The sequence below is a fragment of the Helianthus annuus genome, chromosome 3 (assembly GCF_002127325.2).
Source record: "Helianthus annuus cultivar XRQ/B chromosome 3, HanXRQr2.0-SUNRISE, whole genome shotgun sequence".
Classification (NCBI taxonomy): Eukaryota; Viridiplantae; Streptophyta; class Magnoliopsida; order Asterales; family Asteraceae; genus Helianthus; species Helianthus annuus.
The window spans coordinates 173,537,635-173,564,268 of record NC_035435.2 but is presented as its reverse complement, the minus strand read 5'-3'; the positions used below and the strand labels follow the sequence as shown (position 1 = coordinate 173,564,268).

The window sequence follows — 26,634 nt, the reverse complement described above, 5'->3', positions numbered from 1 at the left end:
CTAGAAAAATAGAAGGTAATTAATAATACTCACCGTTGGTTGAAAATATTACTTACGGTTGAAAATAAGAACTGTTATGAAATTGAAAAGTGAATTAAAATTTATAGGGAAAGAGGGTCATATGCTTCTTCAAAATATAGCATTTATGTATCCTTTTGTTGTGTTGTTGTGTATAGTATTTTTTTATTAAATTATTTTGTATTTTAAGAAAACAATGAAGAAAATCCAAGAAGTTAAAATCAATTATGGCCGGCCAAGTGATAAATATATTTATTTATAGGAATTAAAGCTTTGAATCCTCCTTGTAAGAGCATAACTAATTGGCATTATAGGAGCGTGAAGGGACTCGATAATACCTTCCACACCGCCTTCTGGGCTTTTAGGGGTATGAAGTGGGAGGAGCGTTTCTAGTATAACGCCAAATTAAGAGAAAAATATTTGGAAAACAATGCTTGAAGGACGTTATGATTTTGATATGACATAAAATATTAAAATGCTCCATAGAAGGCATTAATCATTACGGGTAGTCTATAGTTTCAGTATATGTTAATTTTAAAAATAACAGATTATGTAATTTTATTTGTGCCGTTAATTCATTGGTTCTGTTTTTCTAAGAAAAGATTAATTACATAAAAGTATATTTAAGTTTACACTTCCATGAAAACTTATAACAAACTATCAATACCCGACTTTTGTATATCATTGGTAAGCGGAAAATCACAAATTATTGTATGTTACTATGTTAGACACAAAAAGTCGACACTAGATGAAATTGTATAACTATATTAATCTATAACATGACTGATGAATAGTAAATTAACGTCAATGATTGAACGGCCGTTAGTTGATTATTACAAAGGGAGATGAACAATTTCTATTTTGTTTTCCTTTTATTCACTTTATGTATATGTATAGTAGTGAATTTTTTAATGGTATGGTTTAGTGAATTTTTTAATGATATAGCTTTTTTTTAGTATTTTTATTACAAATCAAACATATAACAATCAAATAAAATCAATATCGGTATCATATTCGTTTTTATGGCTTTCTACATATACTAACAAAACACCAGTACTGGAATTGTATTTGTTTTTGTGGTTTTCCCTCGATTGTCCTTTTCGCTTATTTATTAATATGATATACGGTTTTGTAATATTTTGAATATACTATCGCAATGTGCTTATTATTACCTATGATTTGATAAAAGTTTTATTTGAAAAGCTTAAAATAGTTGATTTTCTATAGTCAAACCGAACTTATACCAACCAAACGATATTGGTACCGATTCGGTATTCGCTTTTATGGTTTTTCTCGACGTGACGATATAAAATTCATTGAGCACAGATTTGTATTCTCTATAAAGTATTTTTCGGTATCGTAAGTTGTATCGAGTATCGGTCTCATACCGAATTATCGGTAATGTAACCTATGCCAACCGAACAACACTGGTATGGGTACGTATATTCGTTTTATGGTTTTCAATGGATATAAACACATGTCAATTGCTATGTCGAGTTCCGGTATGGTGCTGATACTCTAATAAACCAAACCGACACTGATCGGAAATCCGCCGCAAAGCGCGAGTGAATCCCACTAGTTACCAATGAATTGTTGTTTGACGTGTTTTTTATTATTAAAATAATTTTACGTAATTAATTTCATTTACTTTTTACCATAACTAAGTTGAAATTTTATTTTATGTTCCGATAATACTTAAATCGACTTGTTGTCGATACAAGAATCTTTTATATATATATATATATATATAAACTCTTGAAAAGTAATGATTTTTCTAAGGATGGAATTGTAAAATTATGATATGACTTTTACAAGGGGTATAACAAGTAAAAAAAAAGAAAAAAGAGATATGTTTAGCCCATCCTTAAATTATATTTCAATGGATTGTAGATCTTAATTTTTTGTCTCTTCTCCTCCATAAATAGCGTACGTGTCTTCCTTTTGTTTGTTTCATAAACATTCTAATTTCTAATTATTTAGTGTTTTAGTTTTTTGGAAAAAGCATATATATTTTGCATTCTATGAAAACTAATAAATATTGCTTAGTTTGGCAGTCTTCACAACTTAGTCAAAGTTAGGCCATCTTCTATCGTTTTACGCTCTTTCACTTCACATCACTGTCACGTCATAAAGTAACTGTCACCTTACAAACACATCACCACCCTACTTTCCTTCACTCTCTTTCTTTTACTAACCCCTGCTACGGTTTCACGCCCCTTAATTAACCAATACCCATTAAAATAATATCTATATTATATAAATTAAAACATTAAAATAAATAGAAAATTTTAACTGGTTAAAAAAGTTAGTGCCACCATCCCACATCCCTCCACGTCGTTTTCCCCTCACCCTGCCCCATTCTCCGGTGTGCCTTGCCCTCTCACGCCATGCCCCTTGCCACATGGCAGGGGCGTTGCGCCATAGTTGATGGCCTTACACATATCATTGCCTAAAGAACTATATATTGCTAAATTTTCTATAGATACATGTATAATTAGGTTTTCTTTCTATATGGCTGATTTCTTTGAATCTTCGTATTTGGTATGCGGGTTGATATTGACTTCTTTGAGGAAATACTTTTGGTCTCAAGTGGAGCTGCCAAGCTTTACTAGCTATACGTGTAGAAAATTGGTATAAATTCCTGATTAAGATATGTACAATTAAGTGTAAGCATAAACCCTAACTAATATCTTTTTACGGTTTTACCTAATAATCAATCACTGTGCCGTCTAATCCCTTATAAAATATTATTATATTAGATAGAAATCATGTAACTTTACTATATCTGCACAAATTTACATAAGTGAATTATTTTTATATATACACCAATTTACATAACCTAGGCATTCTTTTTCTTTGTCGGGAAATAATGAAAGTCAGCGATATTTACGTTATGTACAACTTCGTTCGTAGAAAGTACGACTCTGTTATGAAAATATTCAGATTTTTTTAAAATATTAAAGAATAATACTGATAGTATGGTATTTTATGATATGTTAATAGAAAAGGTAAACAAATATAACACTAGAAAACCTAAAAATAAAATATTACGAAAATCAAAAAAGAAAACAAATAATGTTTTAGTTTCCCCAAACCCTAATCATATCTAAGAGGTTTGGTATATTTTTTTCCCCAACTCAGTTTCTAGCCCAAACCGATTTGGCCAAAACTAGTTTAATTCTTCTTAAAAAACCATAACCGATTTAAGAAAAAAAAAACGATGTAATTCTCATGGTTATAAAAAAGCATCAAAACATACGTGATTACCATTCTAACCTAAAGACCATAATTTGCACCTTTACTTTTTAACAAAATCAAAGCCAATAATGTTTTTTTCCTAACAAACCTTTTGATAAAAACATAACATTGAACTTGATTTTAAGAAATTCATAGAGTTGCTTTTGATCTTTTATAGAAAAATTAAATGCCATCTTAAATATTCATAAAATTGTAAAATTTACCTTTGGACTTTGATTAAATATATATAATGGCCAATAATCTTTAGCTCAAGTGGTAGGAGTATTTGTCTTCTTTTTTGAAGACTCAAGTTCAATTCCCAATTGGTGCAAAAAAAGAGTGAGGATTAGTGGGCAGTGATAGGAGACCCAGGGAAACCTGGGTTCGATCCTTGAGCCAAACGAGTTTACTGGTAATTTACTGTCGTGCCTTCGGGCGGGTGGGTTACTGGGTTTTCCCCGGAATTGATGGTGGACGACTCGGGTTACTCTCGGAGTACTCTGTTTGTCTAGTGAGTGTCTCGAAAGTGCTCGGGATTGATTTGTTGGTCGTTCAAAAAAATTAAATACGTATAATTAAATGGAGCTTTTTAAATGACATCTTAGTTATAAAAGTTTATTATATAGAGTTTATTAGATTGATGTCAAATTCCAGTTTTATCCCTCTAATATGTATTATACAATAGATTATAAAAAAATAACTTCGCACAAACTTATAGTCAAAAGTGAAGCTAACGTTAGTGCCACAACATAAATGCATAATTTGAGTTTACAACATCTCAAAGAACATAAATGTGCGCAAGTTTCTTCAAGTATAAGTAATTACACCTATAAAATTATAGTGAAAATAAATACAAAAACCATGTATTAAAGAATTAAAAGAAAATCTTTGTACAATTGTAACATCCCCCAAATACCATCATACTATAGTTGGTACAATGAAAGAATAAACGATTGATGGATAACCGAATTCAAGATATCATCAAGTTATTTTCGACGACATGAAAATCAATCAGAACGAACCCTATGGTCATTCAAGTAATCACCTAGATCGCACCTTCTTGGCATGTCTCGCGAGCCATGGCATCATTACTAGCTAGATCCTTATGGACAATGCGGTCCACCGCTTCCAGGGATGTAAGTGCACCCTGATGGACCCGAAGGGGGAACAGGCCCTCTAGGAAGTGACTGAAAAACAAACATGTTGGGACTCCTTAAGTCGATAAAATCACCATTCTTCAGATGTAAAACTCGGCTACCTTCGATGGGGTTCACGTAGAACAAAAGAATCACCGCGAAGAACACACATACAATGATTAATGGCTTCATTTAGTTTTTATCTTGTAAATCAACATATGTGTGAGCTTGCTTGCATGTTTATATAAAGAACCCCAATGTGGAATTAGGTAGGTAGTTTCTTAGTTTAAACCGTTAAATTTTTTTGACTATTGACTTGATTAATATATTAATAATTTTATTAAAATAGTTTTTGACCATTGAATTAGTCCCAAATCGAAAGAGGACATTTTTAACACGACTTTAGTGGATTAAACATCCCTTTCTTTGCCATCTTATATATTTATTAATTAATCTACACTTCGTTTTTAAAATAATTAACAAATTTCACAACTTTTGACATAGTCATTTGGTTCAACAAATTGAAGCGTTTATTCTCCATCAAAATGATCCAACAAAACTTCATGGGTCTTTTTTTGCGTTCTCCATTCGGGATGTTTTGTGTTTCCACGAAAGCGTTAGAGCCCGCAAAACCTACAGGAGGATGGTGCAATCGGTTATGCAGGGCCGGCTCTACAAGCTTTGCAACCCAGGCACAGACCTAGGGCTACCAAAAAATAAGGGCCTCCAAGTTTTTAGAAAGTTTTTTTATATAGTATATATATTAGGCCCAAATAATAAATACATTTATTTTTAAATTAAACTGGATTTTCATTGAAGGAACCCCAAATAAATATTGTTTAGCAAAAAAAAGCCAAGTTTCAAAACTCATTTCGCCTTGATTTCTAACTATTACAATACGACAAACATCGACCTAATCATCAATATTTAGCGGCCTAAAGCCCCTAAATACAACCGCGATCATTGTTCTCACTTCCCATCGCAACCTGCTTTCAATTTCTAGACTATCGGCTATCACTAGACGAAAGTCGGGGTTGGAGGAGACCCATGGCGTCAGGATTAGTGAGATTTTATCAGTGAAATTAGAGCCCCCTCTTCATAGTTCGCTTAGGGTCTCTAAAAACGTAGGCCCCTAAGAATCCAAGAGTGACCTTTGGATGTTGTCGTGACACTTTGGTTACGAACGGCCCTGCGGTTATGCTCCTAACTTGTTGGACGGTCTGAAAAGCGCAGAAAAATACTGTGTTAATCACAAAAAGGCGACTGGTAATTGTGTTTTCAGGAAGTCAGGTTTCTTTGGATTAAGAGCCGATCAAAAGTTGTCTCGTTAGATGAAAGATCATTGGAGGGATTTTTCTTTTATCTAGTTTGGAGTTGTAGTTGTATGTTTTGTTTTTCTTTCCTTCTGTTGTTTTGTTTGTTCTAGCGTCTTCTTTTATCTAGTTTGGAGTTGTAGTTGTATGTTTTGTTTTTCTTTCCTTCTGTTGTTTTGTTTGTTCTAGCGTCTTGTTAGTTGGTTTTAATAAAATTCCACCTTAAAAAAAATCGGTAGGGTTCTTTAATTGTATGTTAACAATTTTTGTGGGGGATTGAAGAGTTAAATGTAGTGCAACTTCTATATTGACTACATAATTAGTTATTATCTTTTTTATTGACTACATAATTAGTTATCATCTTTTTTATTGACTACATAATTAGTTATTATCCTTTTTATTGACTACACAATTAGTTATTATCTTTTTTATTGACTACATAATTAGTTATTATCTTTTTTTTTTATTAAAATACGAAGTTTATGCCTACCCAACATCCAACCTACTCCCAAATTGGTCTTTCTTGCGTATGGTAATATTTTCTGTTTGCTGACTTTTTGTAGCAAGCCTCTACATCAAGAGATATCGATACAAATGTAGGTTAGGTGTGACTTCAAATGAAGCATAAGTAACCAATACCGAATTCACGGTTTTAGGATTAGTCTGAGGTCAAGTTTGTTTCTACGGTCAAATCTTAAATATATTTAGCTAGTCACGTTGACCAGAGGCGAAGGTTAGTTGGTGCCCGGGGGTGCACCCGCCCATCCCAATGTTTCGGTTAGAAGTGTATAGGTTCCGATTTTTCGCCCGAAAATTTTAAAAATTATATAGGATCGCCTCCCCTCAATTATTTTTCCTAAATATTTATACAATATATAAATTAAAGTAAAGTTTGTTACCACTTTGTATATAAGTGATGGGTAGTTTTGTAAATATATTTTAACTCTTATTTGTTTAACCATAGATTACCCACCACACAATAAACTTAATCGCAAGTTTTTATGTGTAAGAACGAGTCCTTTGAATGAATGAAATTTTTTAATTTTATTTGGAACTATTATTATTTGACCTGACCCGAATCGATAGCCGACCCGACCCGACCAGAAACATAACGACAGGAAAAAAAATTTGGGTCTCATCACTTTACGCCCCCTCGAAACTTTTAGTCAAGCTCCGCCACTGACGTTGACCCGTTTAATTTATACTTGTTATTAATAATAATGTTTTATGCCATAACTTATAACTTAAATCGAATGAATTTTTTATGACAAATTAAAATGTACAAAAAATGAACATTAAGGTTTATAGTTTACGTTATATACATATATATTTATTTATTTATTTTTGTGTAGATTTGTAATTTTAGAGTGGATATAAAATATCTGGTTGGTCGTTCGTGTCACCCAACGAAAACTTATCTCGTATTCAGTTCGTATCAAATTTCCGGGTTTATAACAAGTGTGAACATTATTACTTTGTTTGCAAGTCAATGAATTATGGAGATTTTCAATGGATCTGGTTATTTATTTATTTCCATTAGGTGTACTATGTTGACTATTGAATTGGCACTTCAATATACCACCTCTTTCACATGGCTGTGAAACTTTGCACACTTGTCACGTATGGTGAAAGGGATGGGTGCGGGGAATGATGCGGTAAAGTAGTTTGCCTAGCGGGCACATCGCCGCCATCAACCAAGTCACCGCACGGTGACTGTGAATTCGGTGATTTTTCATCACAAGGGAGAGGAGGGAAGAGGAGAGAGGGGTGTATAGTGGGCCCCACTCTCTTCCAACCAATCATACATTTTTTTTTTTTAAAGCCAAATTGGATTTAAATAATCCAAATTTTCTCAATTTGGCCGATAATAATCTCAACTTAGTTATTTGCCGATAATAATCCGAATTGGTCCACTTTTGGCCGATAATAGTCCGCCGTTAAAAATAGCTTAACGGAGTTAAATTTTTTTCCGAATTACAAACCGATGTTTTAGGATTGTGATTTGAACGAGGATACGAGTCGATTAAAACTTACCTCAAAACGGTGTTCCAAACGGCTTGATTTTTGTAAAATTGGAAGTTTAAACACCTAAATTGAAGCATCGTTTTCGTCGTGTTGGGCGGTATTTCGAGGTACATTTTACATCAATCAACTCATATCCTCGTTTTAATCAAAAGCCCTAAAACATCGGTTTGTAATTCGAAAAAAACCTTAACTCCGTTAAGCTATTTCTAACGCAGACTATTATCGGCGAAAAGTGGACCAGTTCGGTTTATTATCGGCAAATAACTGAGTTAGGATTATTATCAGCCAAATTGAGAAAATTGAGATTGTTTAAATCCAATTTATCTTTTTTAAAAAAGGTTTGGGTGAGCTACCCTTTGTGATTAAGGGCGAGAGGAAAGTTGACATGTCAAGAAATCATTGGCGATAAGTTACCCTCAAGAGGTAACCATCCCTCTCACCCTTATATTTTTTGTTTTATGATAGATTTTGATTTTATCTAATAATCTATACTATATAATAAAAGAAACCACTTTAGGAACACTTGTCATCATATTAGACCATCTCTTATAGATAATTATTATTTTAATTTAATCTCTTCTACTTAATTATAACTAACCCTCCTACTAAATATTATTAATTTAATATCTTATGAATAATTATGATTTAGTTTAATCTCCTTCTTATTACCTACTTTACAAAGAAACTTTAATTCAAATCATGTTCTTGTGATAAAAGGAATTGTCATACTTTTTGTATAAGGAGGATATTATAAAGAAACAAATGAATTCAGTTGACGTGAAACAAATGAATTAACCCAATACAAACATGTGTCGATATCTAGAATCATTAACCCACTTCACGTTATATCCCACGTTACTAAACAAGCGCACACATGTGCTCATATAACACATGATTTTCTTAAAATGTAACTTTATTCATTATTTAATATACTTTTTATTACTTAATATATAAAAATGATATTTATTCAATCCGTGCAATAAGAGAGGTTTTTAAAAATATATTTTTTATTATTTAGTATATAAAATTCATTTATTTAAAATAAAATTAACTAACATTATTTATCAATGAAAACCAAACTTTGTATTAATATATTAAATATTTTTATTTTCACTATACAAAATTACATTTACTCGACCCATGTAACACATGAGGTTTTTAAGATATAACTTTTTATTATTTGGTATATAAAATTAGATTTATTCAATTCGTACAATACACAGGGTTTTTTAAGGATATATATTTTTTATTATTTAGTACAGAAAATTACATTTATTCAAACCGTGTAATGCGCGTATTTTTAAAGATGTATTTTTTTATTATTTGATATATAAAATTACATTTATTCAACCCGTGTAATAAATGAGGTTTTTTAAAGATGTATTATTTTATTATATGGTAAACAATATTACATTTATTCAACTCGTGTAACACACGTGATTTTAAAGATATAACTTTTTTATTTGTTATAGAAAATTACATTTATTCAACCCTTACAATATGGTTGTTATAAATATAACTTTTTATTGTTTAATATATAAAATTATATTTATTCAACCCGTGCAATAAATAAAGTTTTAAAAATATATTGTTTTATTATTTAGTATATAAAATTTATTTATTCAACCCCGTGTAATATACGGGGTTATAATCTAGTATCTATATAAAAGAAAGTACAAACTACAGGGAAAAAACATTCGTTAAATGTACACCAAAGTACTGAACGATTTTGTTCGATTGAATCTGACTTAACAGTCTAGACATACACATCTAACCAAAATCAGTTTTTAACCAAAACCGAACCACTAGATCTGGATTTGATCTAAAAGCGCAAAGGTCACGCTTTAGGGCGGCTGTGATCGTACATAAACCAAGGATCTGGCCCTGTGTTGAAATATTTATAGCTATCACAAATCAAGTTGCCAATATGAAAACCGGAATCTAGTAAACATTGCTAACAAAGTTAGATTTCAAATCTCAATTCACGAACAAACAGAAAAAAATATCGAAAAAAAAAAAAACATTTCTTTCAAAATAAAAAAGTTTTCTTATCATCATTCCCTTCTTTCATACATTATACTAATTTCGTTTGCAGCCTACTCACTGCCCATTTGACGGTCGGTATAACGTATAACCATTGACACCCATCGGCAGATTCGAGTAATCAGGCGCCATGTGATACGCGGCGTACCCGTCACCATCCATATTTCTCAAGTCGTAAGAAAGATCCGACCCGCCAATCTGCCATCGGTTCGGAACCAAACCATCAATCTGCCCGTTCACGTAAGGTTGCAAGTTCGGTTGCGGTGAAATCATGTCCCTTGGAAAGTCAAACCCGCCATTATAACTGTGTTGCAACTCTTCATGGAAACTACGACTTCGGTCAAACCTACAAGAACTTGTTGACGGACCAACCTGGTCAAGTGAACCGTTCATATCCCCAGGGAAAGTGAACAGGTGACTAAGATGGCGAGGCCCGTTATGACCGTTGTGAAATGGCAGGCCTGGGCCCATAGTTGATGCAATCGGCATTGCGTACTCGTCGTCGAGTAAATCGTTGATGATATCAAGGTGCGGGAATTCATCCGCTAACATGCCTTGTGGTTGTGATACGGAATCCATCCACTGGGGCCCGTTCAGTACAAGATCGTGATTCATCATACCGAATGAGAAACTTGGTCTTACGGAACCGGTCGACTCGATCCGTTCAGGGGTCTGAGGTAGAAACACAGGCTGAGTGTACGAGTGAGAATGGGTTTGACTAAAAGAAGATGAAGTTGCGGAAACAGGACTCCCCATCATAGCGTTACGGTACGACGGTGGACCGTAACTTTGACCCATGGGCGACGGGTCAGGGCCGAGATACCCAGCCGCACTCGCGGAACGAAACAATAACGGGCCGGATTGAACCGTTGAGATAACCGGGGTCGTACTTGCGGCATTCGATCTGGACCCTTCAACTAACGGTGCACTCAATGGCCTAGACATCGGTGGCACCGGCTTAGTCAATGAACTAGTCAACACTTGTTTCTGAGCCGGGTTAGCTGCTTGGTTGACCGTTGAAGGCTTTTCAGGTGGTTTTTGGGTCCCGGTTGAGCTTTGTGGGCCCACTGGTTTATCGATGTTTTGGGCGGTCGTTTTCAAGTCCGGTGTTTTAACGGTGCGTGGGGACGCTTTTGACGGGCTTTTGGGTGAAGAAGATGTAACGGAAACGGTTACTTTATCTTTTGAATGTCTCTCGGGTTCGATATCATCCTTGATGCTTAGCTTCTTTTGCAGTTGGACAACTTCTTCCTATCATAAATTAAAAAAAAAATCATATAATAAAATAAAAAGGAACAACGTACATTCTCGAACGAAATAGTTGACCAACCGTGTAATTAACATTGTAATAAAGATCAGAGTTAAGTACACGGATGGTCCTTGTGGGGGGGGGGGGGGGGGATATTCCACGGTCCTCCCAACCGCCGAGGTGATCCCACCTCGCAGACCGCCACCCAGCAAGCCTGAGTCTGGGGGTAAATCCGCTACCGTAGGGGCATTGGGAACGAGCAAGACTCGAACCCGCCACCTCCGGGTTAGAATGCGGGCTGGTGGCCATTGGGCTGACACCCAATGGTTCGGATGGTCCTTGTGGTTAACCAAAATTTTGGATTTAGTCCCTAGCCTTTTTAAATACACAAATAGTCCGTGTAGTTTGCACCTTGTAACGCATTTAGTCCCCAACTTTTGCCAAAAGTACATGGATGGTCACTGTGGTTTGCACTTCGTAACGCATTTAGTCTCCAACTTTTAGTGACTAAAAGCGTTACGAAGTGCAAACCACAGGGACCATCCATGTACTTTTGAAAAACTAGGGACTAAATCCAAATTTTTGGTTAACCATAGGGACCATCTGTGTACTTTACTCTAAAGATCGTATCATACCACTTTCTTGACGACGTCTTGTTCAAGCCACTTCATGTTATCCTGCAATGAGACTGCAACCCCATCGCACTCCACATGCTGTTGACCGGTATCCTTTCCGCGTTTGACTTTCCCTCTACACAATATCAAAAAGAAATGAAAACATATGTATATACATACACCGAAAACAATGAAAAAAGGTATTTAAAAAAAAAAAAAAAAAAAAAAACCTGCTAGGTGAACTTTGCGTTTTCTGATTCATTTGCGGCCCGTTAATCACACCTGACGGGATTGAATCGGTTGAACACGTTGATGAGCTGTCATCCATTACTGAGACACATTTTATCGCGCCATTTTGTTCACCAAGAACACCGCTGCTACAGGTTTCTGTGGATGGATGAAGATGTTCGGAAGTATCGGTATCCCAGTTGACCGGGCTTGAATCTCTATCATCTGAATCTGGACGAAGAAGTGATTCCGTTGCGCAATCCACTGAATCGGAAACATCAGAACCGTCCTCAAGTGGGTCGGGCTTTTTTAACGAATGCGCATCATCCTCAATCGGGCTTTGCTTTTGAAGGGTTTGTTCTATTACGACACTTGGTTTTTCATCCCGTCCTTTATCCTTTGATTTCCGGTTGTTTCTTTTCTGTTTCGCCTGGATAATAAAAAAGAAAATCAAAATATACATATAATGATTGTAATTTAAAGAAGAAACACGAACCGAACGTTTAGCGATCAGTTCGTCAACCGTTTGGCGGGAAGTTTGTTTATGTTGGTTCGTTTAAATATATGAACAAACACGAACAAGAAATTTCGTTTGATAAGTTAAACGAACATGAACAGAGGATACGTTCGTTTGTTAATGTTCGTGAACGTTCCGTAATGTTTTCATTTATGTTCATTTGTGTACGTTCATTTAAAGGTTTTGTCATATATTTTTATTTTATTGACTTTAATTTTTAAAATTTGAAACCATAGTTATACCTACGCTTCCTCAATTTCAGTTTGTGTTAAAGCTTGACAAACTTCTTAATTTTTGTGTTAATAATTTATTTATTTTTGGTGTTCGTAATCTTCTTTATGATGAAAAAACGTAGATTGTATTTTTAAATGAATATATATAACGTTCGTTTGCGTTCGTCTACTTTCGATAAGTGTTCATGAACAGTTCCGAACATGTTTATTTCTTTAATGAACAAATCACGGACAAGAAATCTTGTTCGGCAAGCGTTCGTGAACCGTTAATGAGCATGTTCATTCCTTAATTACTCATCAAGTACCTGTTTTTTCTTTGATTTCTTTTCTCTGTCAGACGCGCGTTTTGCTTTTTGTTCACTTTCAGCCATCCACGCTTCCTCTTCTTCGCGAATGAGTTCTTCTTGCCTCTTTAACGAAATAGCTTCTTGGTAAGCTACTTCTATTTTACTGCTGTATTAAATCAGTAGTAAGAACAGTAATTATATACGGAGAAAATCGCACTCACAAAGCGTAACAAGTTTAACGAAGATTTACTACACAATTACCTGAAGATGTGGGCTAGAACAAAGATTTCAATGGTCCTACGTCCCAACTCGGTGAGACGCCTTTCGTCACGTTCAATAGAATCCTTACTAAAATCATCCCCCGATCCACCATCCTACGTCACGATAAAAAAGAACGTATGATAAACAATATTAATTACTGAATATATAATACAAAAAGACGATGAAACACGAGCTTATAAGTTATAACCCTTCTGTTGGGACAAAAACAAGAACTACAAGTAGGGCTGTAAACGAACCGAACGAACACGAACAAGGCCTTGTTCGTGTTCGTTCGTTAAGGAAATAAATGTGTTCACGAACGGTTCATGAACAGTTACCGAACGGGATTTTATGTTCGTGTTCGTTCATTAAGGAAATGAGTGTGTTCACGAACGGTTCATGAACACAAATAAACGAATGCGACGAAGGATAAAGGTGGATGGCCCAGAGAGTAGCACTAGAACTTGAATTCCTTATTGTGGAACGGAGGTCGATCGTATTCGTCGATGTAAATAATAAGACATAAAAGGGAAATGGTGCATAAACAAGGTGAACATGGTTTTCCAAGTTTAATTCTTAGGGTAATAAAATAAATATAAGTTTAATAATAGATAAAATATATGGACGTACAAAAATCTTTCATTAAAACACAAACATGCGAACATAAACGAACGCAAATGAACGAATGTTCGCGAACACGTTCACGAACACCTTACCGAACATTCACGAACACGTTACCGAACGTTCACGAACACAATTGAACGAACGAGACCTTTGTTCATGTTCGTTCATTTAACTAATCGAACGAAATTCCTTGTTCGTGTCCGTTCGTTTATTAAACGAACGAACATAAACGAACTTCCTGCCGAACGGTTCACGAACTGTTCGCTGAACGTTCGGTTCGTTTACAGCCCTAACTACGAGTGGCAAGATTAAGTATGTTCGGGTTAAAACGGGTCATTCGTTGGATTTCTTATTTTTGACGTAATAAAATAATGGATAAAGTACATGGAAGGTCCCTGTGGTTTACTAAAATATTGGATTTGGTCCCTAGCTTTCCAAAAGCACATGGATGGTCTCTGTGGTTTGCACTTTGTAACGCCTTTAGTCCCCAGCCAACAAAAAGGTTTTAGCATGTTCAAGTTAGAGACTAAATGCGTTATAAAGTGCAAACCACAGACACCATCCATGTACTTTTGGAAAAAGCTGGGGATGAAAGCGTTACAAAGTGCAAACAATAGGGACCATTTGTGTACTTTTGAAAAGTTCGGGACCAAACCCAAAATTTTGATAAACCACAGGGACCATCCATGTAATTAATCTAAATAATGTGTTAATATGAATAGAAAAAACAAGATCATTATAAAAAATAATATAAAGAGTAAAATACACAAATGGTCCCTATGTTTGACCAAAATTTTGGATTTGGTCCCTAGCTTTCCAAAAGTACACTGATGGTTCCTGTGGTTTGCACTTTGTAACTCATTTAGTCCGCAACTTTGCCAAAAGTACATGGATGATCCCAGTGGCTTGCACTTGGTGACGCATTTAGTCTCTAACTTGGACCTACTAAAACCTTTAAATTCGTTAGATGGGAACCATATGTGTTACAAAATGCAAACCACATTGACCACCTGTGTACTTTTGAAAAGCTAGGGACCAAATCCAAAATTGTGGGTAACCACAGGGACCATCCGTGTAGTTTACTCTAATATAAATATTTAAACGTGAGCTTGTAGGAATTAAAAATGCACAGGAAGCATTCCTATTTTAGCTAGATTTTTTAAATTGATCCATTCGAGATAGAACAACACTACACAGCACAAACCGAACCGTAAAACCGTTCATAGCTTTTAGTTGAGCCTATGGCATAGTGATGCTAACCTTGGTACGGTTTTGAGGACCTTTTTCGTCTTTCGGGGGCAAAGGTTCAACGGCAGCCCTCTCAAGCAATAGCAAAACATCATCAACCAGAATAAATGTGTCACTTTCCATCTGGACAACGGGCGTTATCGGCATTTCTTCTGCGTCACATTTTCCTTTTATTTTATTATTTCTGGTCTGATCTTCAAGAGCCTTTAATCCACTGTGTAACGAGTCCATTACCAAAGTTGACGTGACTTCCTTTTCTATAAAAAAGTGCTTCACGACGATTTTCAATATCGAATCGCATTTCTCCCTTGACATTCGGCGCCTTGAATTTTGATCAATTCCCGACCAGAAATTACAGAAGCTGAAACATGTGAAAAAAAAATTATTGTACAATCTCTTCCCATCCAAGGAAAGGCAAATGCCAATTTCGTCCCTGAGGTTTGGCCAGTTTTGCGACTTTCGTCCAAATGATTATTTTTCCGCATCGGGATCCCAAAGGTTTGAAATCTTGCGATTTTCATCTGGCTCGTTAACTCCACCCATTTTTTTCGGTTAAGTGAGGGGCAGTTTCGTCTTTTCTGTTAACTTACAGGGCAATTCAGTCTTTTTCAGGGATATTCGGTCTTTTTACATTATGTACAAAGACCGAATTGCCCTTTAAGTGAGCAAAAAAGACGGAAATACCCCTGACTTCACGAAGAAAAACGGGTGGAGTTAATGAGCCGGACGAAAAAGGCAAGATTTAAAACCTTTTGGATCCAGATGCGGAAAAACAAACCTTTGGATGAAAGTCACAAAACAAGCCAAACCTCAGGGTCGAAAATGGCATTTTACTCAAAATAATATGTATTACTGTAACGTCAGAAATGATATAACTTTCGTAATCAAATTTAGAAAGTAACTAAAAATGTAACAAACTGATCTGTCCTAAACAAATCCGATCAGAAAGTAACTAGAAATTACATACCTTGACCATCGAACTTTATCTTCTATCAACTTCCCGAGCCTTCCTCGCTTTTCTTCCACATAACGGCGGCATATTTGTTCCACATTTGACAAATATACCCTTACAAGTTCTCTCCTATAATGACGATCAAGGCATCGAAAAGGACGATCCGCTCTCTCCCTACAAAACCATTTAGCACATTTTCATCATAGATGTTCTCAATCCAAAAGAGAGTTAAGAAAACGATGGTTAAAAAAATAAAGAAAAAATTATTAGCAAGTAATTCATTATAAAATAATAATGGTATAATTAGGTAACTTTTAGGGTACTAGTGTATGTAGTATTATTATTATTATCACACGAGTGCAATAACTTAATATGGCTATATTGAGTTAATATATCCTATTCAAGTACAACTAGTCTTAAATAATCTAACCGTTTTACGCCGAATTTGTTAGACCAGCTATTATTCTATTCCCGTAAGAAATCAAAGTATCAAACATTAATTGCTCGAACACGCACCGATCAAAATAGATATCGACAAAATAAGATACATTATGAATGAATTTACGTTAGATCATTAAAGTAGCTAAAAACCTGATAACTTGGACTTGAGCTTTTATTATGAGCGTGTCGGCATCGATAAACCCGTCTAACACTTTGGATAATTCCATGAACTTTTTCCATCCCCAGTCATGCTCTTTCTTCCAGAAGCGATGTAACGTATCTGCAAAAAAATATGTTTCATTGATTAAAAAAATAATCATAAGCTCATGACAATAATAATCACAAGAAGGAAAAAAAAAAGGAAACCGAACCAGAATATTTTGATTTCTTGGGGTCTTTATTCACCACAGCTATTGTGAATTGAGCAAAATGACTCCATCCTGCACCAATATAAGGGCATAACGTCAATTGTATTAAGCACATATAAAGCTAAGTAGTTAATGCAGTAAAATATCGGATATCGGTTAAGGGCCGATATTTGAGATATCGGTTATCGCGGTCGGATATCGATGGGATATCGGTAATTTTAATTTCATGCTAAGTTTATATATATAGCAATTTAACACTAACAATTGTAATAAGTAAGAACTGACTAAGACTTAAAACACTAACATTTAACAATACCAACTTACAATTAAGACTTAAAACACTAATAGCAGCAATAAGAAGAAAATGAACGGTAGAAATAAGAAGAATGGTACTGATATCGGGAAAATCGGTGATTTATCGATCAAATATCGGTCCTATATTGGTCAAATATCGGACAATATCGCTGATATTATTGGTACCGATATTCTGACCAATATTTTGTACCGCTATCTCGGCAGAGGACCGATAACCGATATATCACTGATATATCGGTTGATATTAACTACATAGATATAAAGCCAAACGAATTGAAAGTAACCTTACAAAAATTTTCGATCATACCTGGAAGAAGCTTGTCGTGATTTGCAACGCAGAGAAATAACGACAGGTGATTGCAGACATCACACCCCTGAGGGTAGATCAGGATGTACCTACAAGACATAGAAGAAAGCTTATATAAATATGGAATGCAGAGACAATTGTGTCCTGAAATGTTCATGATATGCACGTATAACAAGATACCATCAGCATTCGGAACAAAAGATAACATATATTGCAATTTACAACCGATAAAAAAAAAAAGAAAACATACCATTTGTAGCCGCCAACCTCAAACGCATTGCTACGAAGCTCTCTCTTGTTAATCTGAGAGAATTTGTCTATTTTCCATGTATACTTTCCGTATAAGTCGGAAGGCTTTAGCCCTGCATGTTAATAAAACTCGGAAGGTAAGCGGAAGGACAAAAATATTAATTCGTCATTACAATTCGAGTAAAATGTTTAACAATCAACGTGACTAATAAAACTTTTTACACACATGAATAAAAAAAATGCAAATAACACATTCTTAACCATTCAGAGGCAAATGTCTGAACCATTCATACATCTGCTCGTGAAACAAACAGTCTAAACCATTAAGTGCTGAACCAGTAAGAGGTCTGAACAATTAAGAGGCTTATTAAGAGGTAAACAAACAGCCCCTTAGGTTTTTTGTTAAATATACATATAAAATTAAAAAAAAAATTCTATTGTATCGCTATTTATAAAATAGCCGCCCGCTATTTATCGCTATTCGCTATGTAGCGTATAGCTACCTTATCGCTATTTGTCGTTATTCGCAATAAACTCCTGACAAGAGTTACTTCTCAAACACACATGAATAAAAAAATGCTTTCAAAGATTCCAACTTTTTACACACAACTCTACCTTTAAATCTAGAATAAAACCAAAACTAAAACGAAAAACAAGCATACCGCAGTCATCATCGTCATCCTCAGTATCCCAATACGGCGGCGACGTTGACGTAATCCCATTCTCCACCTGTTCAGACGACCGCCACTCCGCCAAAGCCTCACCGGACCGCTGCTGCCCATTCGACAACCCGTCTAACGATCGACCAACCCCAGACTCCTCACTCGAACTCCCCGCCATTCTTCACACTTCACACCACTCAAATTCCACCTACACACACCAACAATCATCAAACCCAACCCTAATTTAATAACAATTATAAAGTGAACATAAAATTATAAAATCATACCATACAATTCAAACAAAAACTTCAGTACAATTCAATTCAATTCAATTCAATTCAAATCATCCATCACCATATGTAATTAAGCTTCATAACTTCATCAATTTCAATTTCAAATTGATATGAAGATTGAAGAGCTAAATTAAACTCTTATATAAACCCTAATTTCTAAAACAAAAAAACCTAAAAAATCAAACAGAGTTGAATTAAACAGTTAAACACACAAGTGGATAAAACTATAACTTAATTGTACATCTACGCAATTAACAAAAACCTCTAATTCTACAAATTAATTAAACTCCGATTGACTTGTAATCGGAATAGGAATATAAATCGAAAAGATCATTAAATTACATGCAAAGGAATTAAAGGAATCAGAAACCCTAATTAATAAGAGCAAATCCGGAGATTAATTAGGAAGCAGGAATAATAATAATAAGAAAGGATTGATTAATAATAAGTTTGACGGATCGAATGATGCGAGGAGAAAAGGAAGAACCTGAAAAGAGTTGTTAATGGCGATTGTGGGAAAGCTGATTTTAGGTCTAAGAAAGAGGCGAAGAGAGATAGAGAGATAGATACACAAAACAGAGAGAGAAAGTTAGAGATTTGAGGTACAAGGAGCAGCAGAGTAAAAGGGCAAATATAATAAAATATCCTTTATGTATGTATATACTATTTATATACATATATCATGTCGAGCTGAGGTCTCACTGAAAGCAGTCGCTCTACTCCTAGAGATAAAGGTAAGGCTGTTTACATCTTACCCTCTTAGATTCTACCTTAGTTTTGCTATTGATTAGATTTACCGAGTATGATGATGATGACAGCATCATGTCATGTTTTTATGTCAAATAATAATGTTCTTTTTAAGGTTTTATCTCAAATCTACTTTCCATTTTAGATCATAGGTAATGTGTTATGTGTTATGGTCTCACGCTTTGGGTGAGGTGGAAGTCGTGGATGTGAGTCGGTTGTTATATATCGTCTCAAAAGAGTGTGATCGTGAGAGGAGCTATGGGCGTGAGTGTGGAGTGCTTTGGATTTCGTGTTAGAGCTAATTAACATGATCTGTGTGAGAGAGGGGTGAAAAGAAAGAACAAAGCGTAATGAATGAGGTTGAATTTTATGAATGAGAAAAATGTGTATGGAAGTAAAGTAGTTTTATTTGGAAAGATAGAAGATGGAGTATGTTTATTTGTTTAAGGTATTATACCTTTTTTTACTTTATGTTATGTTAGCTACATATATTTGTAAATATATGTTATGTAATGACCAACTAAATGTTGCATTTATGTGTTCTATACATAAAGTGTTGTTTTTAAAGGAGGGTGGAATTATGGATAATTTTTTTTTAAATGTTACTTTTTTATAGAGTTATAGATACAATAGCATATGAGTTCCTAGGTTGATTTTGTCTCAATTGAAACAAGAAACATAATCAACAGAGGATTTCACTCAATCTTATCATTGGTGATATTGCATGTTGAGTGCTATTGCTTGATGATATGTTTTAAATGAGAAAAAGGTTTAGCAATCTAAAAAAAACAGGTTATATATAGCGTTATAGATCCACATAATATGCAATAGCAAGTCAATCGGTCACTAACCCATACCCAATAGTTGAAACATTACAGATATCGATTGGAATCGTTTGACCAAAACCGAATTATGTACAACACGTGCCAGCAAGCCAACGATCTCCATTTTTGCAAATAATCGGTCTCTGGTTTGATCATATATCATACTCTCGTTATTGAATCATGAACTACCATGGTTGTTATCTTTTTCAACTTGTATTTTGTACACCTCGATCATTTATTATTTTTGCAACCAAAAATAAAAAATAAATTTGTTTCGAATCGAGAAAAAAAATTAGTTATTAAATGTAAGTTGCACAAAATTTTATTAGTTACACATTAATTATGATAAAATTATAGAAATCAATCTTTATATATGCTTAAACTAGGTTAGAACCCCGTGTATTACACGGGTTAAATAAAATAAGTATAGTTAATAATGAAGATTAAAATATGATAAAATGGTTTTTGTGATAAGATATTATTGATTTTTTTAATAAAAATTTTAAAATTGAATAATAATAAAATCCGAAACAGAGTAAAATAATAGGGGCAATTAAATCTTGGCTCACTAAATTATAACATATGACGCAAAATAATGATGATAACAATAATAATAAAAGTATTTTATGCAGTTTTGTACAAAATTTGTAGAAACAATATTTTATGCAGCTTTGTAGATAATTTGTAAAAACACGTTTATTAGACGTCATGATAGCGCTAGGCTATAAGCCGGCTATCTTTTATGAATTTAGTTAGGAAATATATAAATAACATGTTTAAGTACCAGTGTGCTACACCTATCAATTAGAAAATATATAAATAATACTTAAACATAAGGAACACAGTCAATTTATAAAGACAAAACTTTAAACACTTGGAGAGGGGAGGTCTTGGGTTCAAGTCCTAAAGACGTCATGTGTAAAGAAATTTGTCGTTTAGAAAAAAAATACAAAACCAATGATATTTATATAAAATTTATAAATGTAATTTTATATACCAAATAAAAAATATATATCTTTAAAAATCTCATTTATTACATGGGTTGAATAAATGTAATTTTATATATTAGATAATAAAAAGTTATATCTTTAAGAACCCTAAGTATTGTACGGGTTGAGTAAATTTAATTTTATATATTAAATAATGAAAAAAGTTACATTTTTAAGAAACTCATGTATTGTATGGGTTGAGCACATGTAATTTTATATACCATCAATAAAAAGTTATATCTTAGACCATGCGTAGTGGGCATTATTTTTTCAAAATTTGCCACAAAACACGCCAATCACGCCCCCTCCCCACCCCCTGGGCATTATTGGGCGTTATTGATCAATTTTCCCTCCTAGGCGTTTTTTAAATAACGCTTTGCCCAAATTTGAAGCACCAATCACATTTATCTTTCCTTTTCTTGCCCGATAGTTTTTTTTGTTGGTTTTTTTTATTTTTATTTAATTCTCTACACCTTTTAACATAATGTCCACATCCCCACTACACCCATTTTAGAAAAAACGCCCAATAATGCCCCTTGCTGACTGTACTGCCACATGGCGGAAAACGCCCAAGGGTGGGGGCATTATTCACTCTTACCACTACGCATGATCTTATTATATCTTTATAAACCATGTGTATTATAAAACCTTTGGACTAAACTGACAAAATGGCTAACCACAGGGACTAAAATGACATTTAACTCTTTACATTATATTAATTATATTTAGTGTACGTCTTTTGTTAATGTCAAGATAAATAATTTTAAAATCTAATAAATATTTCAAAAGATTATATTATCTCCTATACGAATTGTTTAAATTTAATTTTATAATAATCTTTTAATTAATATTAATTATCTATAATTAAGTAGGAGATAAAGATGAGAAAACTAAAAAATAGATGGCTTCAATGAATGACATGTGTCCCAAAGTTGGTTTCTTTTATTATATAGTATAGATTGCAAACTATACCTTTCAGTCTAAAAAGCACCCAAACCAACTTTTTTCCTCAGTATTGATTGCGAGAATTAATCTTTAAGACATATTGGGTTAGTTTTCCTTGTTAACTCCCCTTACATGCAAAAACATGTAAGGGTATTCTGCTCTTATTAAATCCTTACTTTAAATCTATTTAATTGTTAATAAACTTCAAATAAACCAACAAAACCCCATCTGATCATTTAACACCTCCCCATCATTAGAGAAGCACCTCCACCACCAATGCAAATCCTTCTTTCGTTTGCTATCCAAAATAGTTCCGATAACCTTTGTCTATAAGCTTAAGAACATAGCAGCTAAGCGCCAACCATCGTGTACCACAATAACTCCTATTTCTCAAAGTTGTAGAAAGTGGATGACAATCAAAGCATAAGACGAAGAAAGGGGGCTGCCACATACATAACATATTCTGCAATTGAAGTTGTCTATATCGAATGTGAAGAAATGTTATGCGACATGACATTTGAAAATGCTAATTGAGAAGGTTGGAAGATATTATAACTACTAAAATAGGTCATGTTTCTCTTGGTTTGTGTTCAAAAGCAAATCTGCGATAATCAAAGCAGCCTGCTTATCTTCTCGAACTTTATAGGTCTTATTTTACCCTCCACTCCCCCTCATTTGACCACGACTTGTTTGCATTTACGAAATTGCACGACCAAGTGGGCGGTAAAATGTTACAAGTAGTTCTACAACGAAAACGTAAATTAGCTCAGAGATATGGTTGGAAATGTTATTGGGAAACTGAGGAAGACTGATAGGTGTTGATTTATTTTTATTTAACTTATCGTACTTTTTATGTTTTTAGTTGAATTTCATGTGTCTTTTTATTTTAATAAAAGTTTAATTTAGTGTTTAATTTATTTTTAAATAAAAACAAAACAAAGTTTTAGGATAATAGTGCCATCAAATTGAGTGTTTTAGGGTAAACACTCCAAGTTTGGAAGGTTCCATTGTACCATATGGTTGCATCCCTTCCCCTAAGAACTCGAATTGAGTCTAGCTTTAACATGCTCAACCTTTTATCGAGATTCGTTTATTAAACAAGCTCGAGCTTCACGTATTGAGTTTGAGCCAACTCATGAGCCTTTTATTTAATAAGTATTATATATATCTATAGAAAATTGATCATTATATCCAAATCCGCTTTCGGCAGGGTTCAGATCTTTTACCTCTGAAAGGAAGCAACACCTTAATTTCATTGACTTTGCCAATTGGACCAAATCCCCACCCATTATATTATGTTATTATCAAATTATGTCCAGTTTAATGGGCCGAGCATGGACTGTCTTCTTCACCCCACCTCTTCTATACATGAAAATCGATCTATTGTTGTATGCATTCTATCCGTATAAAAATGATCCCCATTTGAGATTTTTGAGTAATTAATTACTTATATTTATTAGCCCATGCAATTAAAGTGTAGTGATATTTTAGGGGTGGGATAAGGCTTATGATCATTAAGTCATGAATTCGATTCCCACAAAGGGTTTTTTCCTAGATTTATTGGGTTTTCTCTAGGGGTGCCAAACGGGTCGGGTTCACAAGTTGGCGGGTTTGACCCGAACCCGAAAATTTTAGGCAAACCCGAACCCGAAAATCTTGTCATACATATAAACCCGAACACGACCCGAATATTAGCGGGTTGACCCGAACCTAACCCGTTCAACCCGAATTTTGAATTTTTAAACTTTTATTTCTCAAATTCATCATCACATCATACTCAGTAAATCACATCAATAGCAAAGCTAAGGTAGGGTCTAAGGAGGGTAAGATGTAGACAACTTTACCTCTATCCCGTAGGAATAGAGAGGCTGCTTCTAGTGAGACCCACGGCTCAATAGTAGTTTTGCATCAAGCCTTGGTCATAAGGCACATAACACTCAGCAATTGAGACAGCTGCCGATAAGTGCATGTACCCCCTTGTCTTTCGGCTATCAGCGCCACCAGATGATGAGATGATGCATGATTAACCATCTCTCTCTTTTAATGTTATTTTCACGAAATTAGTAAAATAACGTTAAAATTAGTGCACTTTCACTTTTACCCCCCAACGCCCACACATATATACATTTTTTTCGCAAATTAAATGTTAAAATTAAAATTTTACTACAAAAAAACACAAATATCTATATATAAAATTGCATTTAATTATAAAACATTATGTCAATCTCTCTTTTTAAGTTATAATTATGCATAAAATACACACCCAAATTGATTTATGACATAAAAAATATTATAAAAAATAAAATATAATATAAATGGGTTAAACGGGTCTACTCGTTGACCCGAACCCGACCCGTTTAGCTAAACGGGTTCGTGGGTTCAACCTGAAACTAACCCGAACCCATTTAGATTAAACCTAAATCCGCGAATTTCGTGTTAGGTTCGTGTTGTGTTTTCGGGTCGTGTCAGAAATTCACATCCCTAGTTTTCTCCTAAATTGGTGTATAGACATTATTGGCTAGTGGAGATGGATATGATCGGGTGGCACGATGATACCTTAGTGGTCCGTCAGTGATCCAAATTTGTCGTTAAAAAATTACTTATTTATTTGGTATACTAATTAGATTAAGGATCCTGTAAAAAGGTTAATAATGTGAGAAGTGTAGAAAATAATATGGTGTTGACATATGTGTCTTCAATTTAATTAATTAAAAAGGGAATAATGTAATTTACTTCAAAGTTCAATTAATTGATAAAATAATCTTTATAACCTCCAATGAGTTATTTTAGATTAGTGATATAATGTTATTTTTTTACAAAGATTTACGAATTCAGTTTTATATACGAACTCTGAGATTTTATGAATCATTATCATCTGATTCATAGAAATCGAAGAAAATTACATTTCCTATTTTTTGAATCATCAGTTCATATTTTTTAATTCACATGTATAAAGCACCATACAAATTCCAAAAAACACCACAACTTGAATCCAATATAGTCATACTGTTTTAACACCTGGAATGATTTTGATTATTTTGAAAGTATAAAACACTATTCAAATTTTAAAAACACACGACTTGAATCGTAATACAGTCATGGTGTCTTAACATCTGGAATGATTGCATTGCACATTATGTGTGGTGTTTTACACCTGCAATACCAGTAGATCTTCGTATGGTGTTTTAAACCTGCATTCCGGTATGTGTTCGTTGTATGTTCTTCGTATGGTGTTTTACACATGCATTCATGGTATTTTACACCTGCATTCCAGTAGTTGTTATTCGTATGGTGTTTAACACCTTCATTCAATATATGTTCTTCGTATAGTGTTTTATACCTTCATTATAATAGGCTTCATATCATGTTATACATATTTTTTTTCTCTATATAAATATAGCAATATGATACTCATATTAAAGATAAAAAAAGCTCGTTATTATGGTGTAATTTTTTTTTTTTAAAAAAACATTATGTATAGAAAGTTATTGACATTCACAAAAGATGTGTGAAAGTTACACGTGAATTAAAGTTGATGACAATTTCTTTATTTAAACAATACAATATAAAAAGACAGTATTACCCCTAATCTATCCAAATTAGTAAAAAAATAAAACATAATTTATATTGTAAGTAGGGGTGCAAATGAGCCGAGCTCGAGCTCATTTAGCATATGAAAGCTCGAGCTCGGCTCGATTCGAACTTTATTTTAAAAGCTCGAACTCGGCTCGAAGGTAATTTTCCAAGCTCGAGCTCGGCTCGGGCTCGACTCGAATAATATTTATTAATTCATTTATATTAATTATAATTATTATTATACATATAATTTAGTTATTTTTTTATATTTATATAAATGGTAATTATTATTATATAAATATATGTTTAATATATTAATAAAAAATATATAAACAGAAAGCTCGTTTAGGCTCGCGAGCCGGCTCGAGCTCGATAAGCGAAGCTCGGGCTCGTTTACTAAACGAGCTTGTTTTTAGGCTCGGGCTCGAGCTCGAGCTCGTTTAACCTCGGCTCGTTCGAGCTTTTTTTCGAGTCGAGCTCGAGTAGCTCGCGAGTAGCTCGGCTCGTTTACACCCCTAATTGTAAGCCCCTTTTGATCTCAACCATTAACTACAAGATCATTCTTACACTTCTCATAAAACCACCACTTTTTACACTAATCACACCAATACTAATTAATTACTTAGGTATAAACTTATCTATAATCCCAGTAGTTTAATAACTAGTTTCCCCTTAAATGAGTCACAATAAATTGACATTCAAAATCAAAATATGCAAAAATGCTGAAATGGTAAAAATATACCATATAAGATGATCTAATTTATATATAAAGTGATAGTGTTTCAGTCAAAAAAAAAAAAAAAAAAAAAGATCTACGTCACACCAACGTTAACAAAAAGAAAAGGTCTACATCACACGAACATAAACAAGTAAAAAGCCATCTACATAGTCTCCATAACATGAGTAGGTGACTAGGTGCTAAGATCCAATGTT

The 26,634-nt window shown here is 34.1% G+C and overlaps 1 protein-coding gene across 2 annotated transcripts; it reads right to left on the bottom strand.

Moving 5' to 3' along the window:
• Positions 1-9,648: 9,648 nt before the first annotated feature.
• Positions 9,649-19,262, bottom strand: LOC110930963 (TNF receptor-associated factor homolog 1b). 2 transcript variants are annotated; one of them, XM_022174349.2, is made up of 13 exons: positions 19,108-19,262; positions 18,328-18,535; positions 17,667-17,778; positions 17,417-17,505; positions 16,798-16,866; positions 16,577-16,706; positions 16,001-16,159; positions 15,046-15,394; positions 13,162-13,274; positions 12,919-13,066; positions 11,866-12,293; positions 11,657-11,771; positions 9,649-11,023 (listed from the first exon to the last, which is right to left on the bottom strand). In XM_022174349.2, exons 2-13 carry the CDS (start codon positions 18,503-18,505, stop codon positions 9,830-9,832), a joined length of 3,084 nt encoding a protein of 1,027 aa, XP_022030041.1. In that variant the 5' UTR covers positions 18,506-18,535; positions 19,108-19,262; the 3' UTR covers positions 9,649-9,829. The 2 variants fall into 2 exon arrangements, with proteins under 2 accessions (XP_022030041.1, XP_022030042.1); XM_022174350.2 differs by having other exon boundaries at positions 12,919-13,063.
• Between the last annotated feature and the right edge of the window lie 7,372 nt (positions 19,263-26,634).

Bases quoted from the DNA above. Each gene is read 5' to 3' on its own strand.
- LOC110930963 (XM_022174349.2), bottom strand. From the start codon at position 18,505: ATGGCGGGGAGTTCGAGTGAGGAGTCTGGGGTTGGTCGATCGTTAGAC. The intron at 13,275-15,045 runs GTTAGCATCACT...ATCGTGACGTAG, and splicing joins GTCCTCAAAACCGTACCAAG to GATGGTGGATCGGGGGATGA. The intron at 11,772-11,865 runs GTTTTTTTTTTT...GATATTGTGTAG, and splicing joins ACGCAAAGTTCACCTAGCAG to AGGGAAAGTCAAACGCGGAA.